Source organism: Pseudozyma flocculosa, assembly GCF_000417875.1.
Source record: "Pseudozyma flocculosa PF-1 unplaced genomic scaffold scaffold00027, whole genome shotgun sequence".
Classification (NCBI taxonomy): domain Eukaryota; kingdom Fungi; phylum Basidiomycota; class Ustilaginomycetes; order Ustilaginales; family Ustilaginaceae; genus Pseudozyma; species Pseudozyma flocculosa.
Genome location: NW_006920895.1, coordinates 3,439 through 10,898, shown reverse-complemented (window position 1 = coordinate 10,898; position 7,460 = coordinate 3,439). Strand labels below are relative to the sequence as shown.

The window sequence follows — 7,460 nt, the reverse complement described above, 5'->3', positions numbered from 1 at the left end:
GTTCGACGGCGGTGCGACGCCGGCCGCTGGAGCGCGTGGCCAGCGAGGCCGAGGCGGAAGCGTGGCATGAGGCGCAGGAGCAGGCGCTGGCCAGGCTCAACGCCGAGGCCGGCGATGCGGCCGAGGCGGTCAAGCCTCTGGAGCGATACGAGGAGACGACGGCCGTCGACGACGAGCAGCAGCGCTCGGTGTCGCAGAAGCCCAGCGTGGAGAGGAGGCTGACGGACCTCTTTGCCGGCCACGGCTCGTCGGGTCAGGAGGACGAGGAGGAGGGAGTAGCTGCTGCCGACGCTGCTCCGAGCGCAGACGAGGTCGTCGAGGTTGCACCGGCTGCAAGAGCGCCAGAGGAAGCGCCAGAGGAAGCGCCAGAGGTCGCTGCAGACGAGAGCGAGGCGACGGCTGAGGATGCCATCGAGGCGCCTCCCTCGTACGACGACGGTTCCGCCTCAATCTCGACGGAGACTGAGGCTGCCGTCGAGCCTGCTCCCCTTGTCCAAGCGCAGCTCGGGGAGACGACGACGACCGCGCAGGTTCCAAGCGGGATGGCGGCCTCCTCGGCTACTGCCGACGAGGTCGACGCTTCTGCGACCGAGGACGAGTCGGATGACGCGCAGCTGCTCGTGCCGCTGACGACGTTGACGCCGCATCCTTCGGGCACCGGCTCGATCCGCAAGCGGTCGATGGTGCTGGTGGATCGGAAGCGCTTCGAGAGCCTTGCTCGCAAGATGGAGGCACTCGAGAACCAGATTACCTCGCTCGAGGCGCAGCAGCACGAGCAGCAGCAGCAGAAGCAGCTGGCCGCCACGCTGCCGGGCCAGGCTGCCAAGAGCGGGCTGCGCGACCTGTTTTCGCCCACGTCGCCCGCCTTTGAGGAGGGCCAGGGCGGCGAGGGCAGCGAAGACGAGGCCGTCGTCGTCGTCGAGCAGCCCGTGCGGCAAGACGACGAGCGAGGGGAAGAGGGCAAGGCGACGTCGCGCTTCAGCCTGCTGCACCCGTCGTCGTGGACGCGCTACCTGTCTTCGCTCAACCCGTACTACTCGTCCTCGTCCTCGTCCTCGCACTCGCCCTCGTCGTCGTCGTATCCTTGCGCCGAGGGCGAGGAGGAGGACGAGACGGAGCGGTCGCCCGACGAGGAGCGGGACCATGCGCTGTCGCTGGGCGCCATTCCGGCGTACATGCTGGGACTGGGCGCTGGCGTGGGCTTTGTCGTCGTCAAGGAGGTCGTGGGCCTGGGCCTGTCGAGGCGGTGATGGGGCGCCGCGGAGCAGCACCTCGCTCTTTCGCTGCCTGCACGCGCCCTCGTGCTCTCCCTTTGCCCGTCGTGCGCCACATCGCCCGCATCGCATCGCATCGCACCGCCGCCTCGCTCTCGTTCTCGACGCTCGCTGTCGTCGCGCCACATGCCGCCGCTTGGATGGAAGGGGAAGCCTGTCCCACACTTTCCGATTCGACCCGTTTTCTGTATCACCACCGACGACCGCCTGGTTGGGGGGGGGGGGGGGGGGTGCACCTCGATGTGCGCTCCTCGGATTCCCTCTGCGTCCCGTCCCGTTTGCCCCGTATGACGACCTCTAACGACCTCGCGACGAAATCGAAACGACCCGCGCTGTGCCTCTGCTGGATTGATCGCGTGTGGCAAACAGTGTCGTGTGTGCCTGGCTCGATTTGCTGCCTGCCGTCTGATGGTGGGCAGAGCGACGTGGTTGGTTGCGACGAAGCAAAAAGTGAAGAGCGACGAGGCCTCCACACCAACACCTGGCCTGCCTCTGTGCCTGGCTGAGCTGCCTGAGCTGCCTGAGCTTGCCTGGGCAACGCGTCTGCGCGTCGCTGGTCGCTGGTCGCTGGTCGCTGGGCTGCAGGTGCCTCTGGCCTGGGCTGAGCTGGGCTGGGCGGGGATAAACACAGCCAAACCGCCGACGGCTGGCCGGCCGTGCGTGTTTTTTAGACCTCGCCTTTGCTTCACCTCACCACCAACCCACACACCTCTCTCTCCCTTCTGCCACCGATCAAGCTAGCACGGCGGCATCCAAGCAGCGCAGCGCAGCGCAACCACGTCGACCCATAGAAACATGCGATAGACACACCGGCCGACACTCGCACCCCGCTCCCCCCCTCCTTCTCTCTGCAGCCATCCACACTGGGCGCACTCCCGGACCTCGATCTCCAAGTGACCACCACCCTTTCCACCACCGACCATGCCGACCAAGGTCACCACTGCCACTACCGCCACCGGTGCAGCCGCAGCGCCATCCGCAAGGCCTCGTAGGACAGCTGCCGCCTCGAAATTCTCCTCTTCCTCGGCCCCTCCTTCCTCGAGCGCGGCTACGGCTCCTTCGAGCGAGGCGGATGCTCCGCCCTCGTCCTCGCGCTCCTCGGCGTCAGCGACGAGGACTCGAAAGGTGGCCACCAAAGCTTCCACCTCGGACGCACCGGCGTCATCCTCGCGGACGACGACGACATCATCGACGAGAGCCAGGACGGCCGCTGCGTCCGTGACCTCCTCCGCCGCTTCCACGTCCAGACGGGCCCCTCCTCCCTCTTCGGCCCCTACAATCAGCCGCAGCAGCAGCACTAGCGTCCGCGCACAGCCTTCCACCCGCAATGCGTCGGCACCTGCACCTGCATCCGCGTCCACCACCACCACCACCACCACCACCACCACCTCATCCTCTTCCAAAGCTGCACCATCAGCTCGGGTAGCGACCAGACCCGGCCGGCCCACCAAAGCAGGCGCTGCAGCGGCACCCCTTGCTGCCAAAGAGCAGCAGCAGCCTGAGCCTCCGCTCAACGACGAGCAGATCTTGGCCCGCCTGGCCGATGCATTCCAGTGCACTCCTCGCCTGCTGCTGGCCATCTGCGGCCACCTCGGAACCTCGCTCTCCGACCTTGGTCTGGGGCTGGGGCCGGAGCTGGACGCAAGGCCAGAGACGGGACCAGACCTCGCCCAGATCAAGCCCCTCACTCCCGCCCGCGCATCGTACTTTGCCAAGCAGATCGTCAACGCCGTCCTCGGCACCACCACGGCGCTGACCGACGCTGGCTGGAAATCGAGCGCCGAGAAGCAGACGACGACGTCCGCCACCTCTGCGAGGGCGGCAAGAGCTGGGAGCTCAGTCGCTCGGACCACCACCAGTGGTAGCGCTGCCGCTCGTGTCGGCCGCACTGCAGCCGTCGCCGCGTCGACAAGCAGCGGGCCCACGCCGTCGTGTGTCAAAGCCCTCGTCGACGCCTTCCGCATCGCAACCCGCTTCCTCCTCCGCGACTCCGTCTCGCCCAGAGCCGCGACGGCCAAGGGCAAGGAGCTCGAGGTGGAGACCGTCATGCTGCGCTACGTGGGCAAGCTCGTCGCTCTCGACCTTCGCGACGTTGCAGCCGAGGAGCTCGTCCATCTGCGGAGCCACGTCTTTGCAGAGGACGCCCTTGATCCTGGCTCTGGTAGCACGGCCGGCGAACAACTCGACTCGGCAGCCCGGCTGTCCGATCGTCAGCTCAGCATCGGTAAGGCGTCATTCTTCGTCGAACTGCAGAGCCAGGTCGTCCACTGCTACCTCGAAACGCTGCACACCGACGAGCAGCTGCTAGCGGCGGTGAGGCTCCTCGAGCACCCCGACGGAGCTCTTGCCTGGCAGAGACGGCTACGGATAGCCTCGCCCTCGAACGTCAAGGCGGCAGACCGAGCCGCCTACCTGGTAGAACGCTGCATTGCACGATGCCTGCAGCGGCTGGGCGGCCAGACCGGCATCCGCAGCCTGCCCCTTCGTGGCGTGGCCCTGCAGGTGCTCCTGACGATCAGCGACATCGACGCCGCAGCCTTCTGGGATCGCGTCGCACGGACCGGGACCAGCTGCGTGCGCAGCGAGGTCGCAGAGGGAGGCGACGCTCGAGCGGCGTTTGCGGCGGTCCAGCAGGTGTTCCAGGACCTTGTCGAAGCGGCACGGCAACGGAGCGGAGAGTTTTGCGCAGGCGAGGGCTTCGTCCGCTTCTGCGAGAACTGGCTCGCCTTGGCCAAGAAGGTGAGTCGTCGAAGCCTCACGTGCTCCTTGATGAGTGTGAACTTCAGCTGACCCTATGTCCGTCTCTGCGTCCTCGCCATGTCGTCTAAGGTCGGGAGCGCCGATGGCATCGATCTAGCAACCAATGCGATGACCGCCGGCGATGCTGGTTCAGCGGCCTCAGCTTCCGCGCCTCCTTGCTCAGACGAGCCTTCATCTCGCGACGGGGATGCAAGGTCCCTGCTGTCGGACGACGCCCTCATCCGGCTATCCGGCAAGCTGACCAAGGCCGTCGTCACTTTGGACCAGGCACTGAAAGGCGACGTCGACGATGGCTCCACCGATCAGACTCTTTCGGAGGCGACGGCCGCGCTGCACGCCATCAGCGGCTGGCCATCGACCGATCGACCCTCGGGCCTGGCCAAGCTGCACCGCCTGCTCGATCAGGTACGGAGAAGGGCTCTAGCAGCGGTCGACAGCGGCGTGAAAGCAAAAGCAGCAGCAGCAGCAGCGGCTCGACCGTCCACGCCCGACGGCAGGGACGCATCGCCGGGAGCCACGCCTTCAGATCTGGCTGCTGCAGCGCTGCAACTGCTCGAGGCGGTGCTGCAACTGCAGTGCGCGGCGCTGCACCACGGCCTCGACATTGAAGGGCAAGATTCTCAAGACGCACCAGCAGAGACGATGCCAACGCCGCTCGACCAGCTGACCAACCTCGTCTACACGTTCCGCTTCCTCGCCAACGCCCGCTTCCAAACGGCCTCCCGGCCGCGCCAGCAAGAATGCTACGCGTACCTCTCGCGATGCTCGGACCTCGTCGAGGCGGCCGCGACGAGAGCGGCGCTGCCCGCCGACGTTCGCAGCCAGAACTTGTCCCTGCTCTCGTGCAGCTTCTACAACCTCGGCGGACGGCTGTACGCGGATCGGCAGTACGACGCTGCCGTCCGCTTTCTCGAGCCGGCATGCCGCACTGGCGCCGACTCTGTGCGGCTCTGTCGCGACTGGCAAGGCACTCGAATGGACGAGGATGCAGGCGACGACGAGCAAGGCAAGGACGGCCCCGCCTCCGGCTCCATCATCTCCCCCGCCGAGGCCGAAAAGCGACAGGAGGGCATGAGCAAAAAGTGGGAGCACCTTGCGGTCGCCTACCGGCTCGGCTCGAACAAGCCCAAGGCGGTCGGGGCCTACCGCGAGGCCATCTTCGCGCTGCCGCTCAGCGCCTGGCAGCGGCTCGAGGACGACGCGTCGCGATCGAGCGCGTTCGCCGTCTTTCGGCATGCCGACTGGTCCTCCTTGGCCGTACTCCTCAAGGCGGCGATCGAGCTCTGCGTGTTTGACCTGTTCAAGCCGCAGGCGGCAGCGGCCACGCAAGACGAGGCGGATTCGAGCATTGCCGCCTGGATGGTGGGCTTCCGCGACCGTCCCAAGGCGGCCGCGCTGATGCTCGAGCACTGCGTTGCCGCCCTCGAGCCGCGCTACCACCACGAAGAGGCGGCGGCGGCTGCCGTCCAGCTCCTCGACGCTGCTAAGAGCATCTATCGCGACCAGCAGACCCCGATCCGGAGGGCGAGGGTGGTGCTCAAGCAGGCCGAGATGGAGCTATTCGCTGCGTCCCAGGGCCTCTCCATGGACCAGATCGAGGCTCTGCTCGAGGATGCACACACTGCCCTGTCTTCAAACGATCTGGCTGCAGACTCGGGTCTGACTCGCTTTCTGCCCCAGTACCGGGCCACCGTGGCGCTTTTCCGCGTCGAGCTCGAGCAGAGGAGATCGACGGCGAGCTCGTGCGCCAGCATCGCCGAGCATGTCCAGCAGGCCTGCAAGCACCTGACACCGCTGGTGGCAGCCGCCAACCCGGCTGCTTCGCCGAGGTCCTCGATGTCGACGCGACCGTCCCCCGGCGTTGTCAGGGCCCATGTCGCCAGCACGGCCGCCAGGACCAACGCCACGCGGCCAACGCCGTCCAACAGGATCCTCAAGCCACGCAACGCCCCGCCGCAGTCTAGGGGGACTGCAGCAGCAGCAGCGGCAGCAGCAGCGGCGATGCCCGTGACGCCGCCGCCAAAGACACTGAAGCCAGCTTCCGGCGGCAAGGGGAGCACCTCGTCGGTCTCGCCCGCGCTGCCGTCATCCGCACGCTCTCCGGCTTCGGATGCCCGGACCAGCATCCTGGACCACCCAGAGCGCTTCTGCAGCCACCTCGAGCACGTCTACGAGCTACTGGCCACCTACGGCCACACGCCCTCGAGCATCGAGGTGGCCAAAGTGCTGCGGAGGCTGAGCCAGGTCGCGCTCGACGCCTCGGTCGGCCGCGACGTCTACCTGCGGGTGTCGGCGTCGCTGGCCAAGCAGTACCTCCAACTCGGCAAGCTGCCGCGGGCGGGGACCGTGCTGAGCCAGGCGCTGGCCTTTTTCAACAGCGGCGCCGGCAGCGGCGGTCTCAAGCTCGACTCGAGTCGCGACGCCGTCTCCAACGACACCAAGTTTCGCTGCCTGATGGTGAGCGCCGAGTACCTGAGCCGCACGGGCCTCTACGAGAAGAGCATGCAGCGGTTCGAGGAGGCGATCGACGTCGTCCGCCGCGACGCCGACGCGGCCAAGGCGGGATCGAGCATGCAGGTGGCGCTGGAAAAGTGCCGGGCGGCCGAGCGGCGCGCGATTGCGGCCGAGGTGCACTCGACGATCCTGTGCAGCTGCGGCGACCTGGCCGGCGCCATCCAGTCGGCGGTCCAGGCGGTCCGGTACGGCGCCCGTATGACGACGTTGCTCGGCAGGCTGACGGCGCCGCCCTCGACACGCAGCGGCGGAGACAGGGACCGGCGGCAGCGCGACATCTTTGCCGCGCCCACCTCTGACATCCACCCCGAACCTGTCGCCGTTGCAAAGGGCGCCGGCGAGGGCGAGGGCGAGGCGGGCAAGGCCAAACAGGAACGGCCACAGCCGCGTTTGAGCTCGTTCACGGTCGCTGCCATGCACTGGCGGCTATCGAGGGTGAGTTGCGAAAGACCCACGGAAGGCAGTGCAGAATGACCGGCCGTGACTGACAGGGCCCCTTGTCGTACCTTGCCACCACTGATCACGACCGACAGCTCCTGGTGCAGGCCTATCTGCGCGTCAGCCAGCTCTACAGCGTGCGCGGCTCCGGCTCCGATGCCGAGGCTTTTGCCGGCGACGGCATCGAGCTGGCCGATGCCACGTCGTCGTCGATGTCTCTGGCGCGCGCCCTGATCCAGCGCGGCGAGATCCGGCTGCAGCTGGGCCAGGTCGCCCAGGGCCAGGTCGACCTGTCGCGCAGCCTGGCCCTGCTGCAGGAGAACTGGATCCCCGAGGCCATTGTGCTCACCTGCATCCAGGGCGACTCGCTCGCCCGCATCGAGCAGCTGCCCGAGGCGCTCAAGTCGTATGCGGCCGGGGAGACGACGCTGCGCTCCCTCAACGCCGCCTTCACCGAGCTCGTAATAACTTCGT

General features: G+C 67.3%; 2 protein-coding genes across 2 annotated transcripts in view; both read left to right on the top strand.

Annotated features, from left to right (window-relative positions):
• The window catches only part of PFL1_06504 (uncharacterized protein), a gene marked incomplete at both ends in the record, with an annotated part of 3,584 nt that extends 2,334 nt beyond the window's left edge, over window positions 1-1,250 (top strand). Inside the window, one exon of the mRNA XM_007884049.1 lies at window positions 61-1,250. Within this exon, the coding sequence (XP_007882240.1) occupies window positions 61-1,250 (1,190 nt within the window). The remainder of the gene's footprint in view (window positions 1-60) is intronic.
• A 945-nt stretch (window positions 1,251-2,195) lies between these two features.
• PFL1_06503 (uncharacterized protein) overlaps window positions 2,196-7,460 on the top strand; it is a gene marked incomplete at both ends in the record, with an annotated part of 8,108 nt that continues 2,843 nt past the window's right edge. The window contains 3 exons of the mRNA XM_007884048.1: window positions 2,196-4,013; window positions 4,104-6,983; window positions 7,082-7,458. Of these exons, the coding sequence (XP_007882239.1) occupies window positions 2,196-4,013; window positions 4,104-6,983; window positions 7,082-7,458 (5,075 nt within the window). The remainder of the gene's footprint in view (window positions 4,014-4,103; window positions 6,984-7,081; window positions 7,459-7,460) is intronic.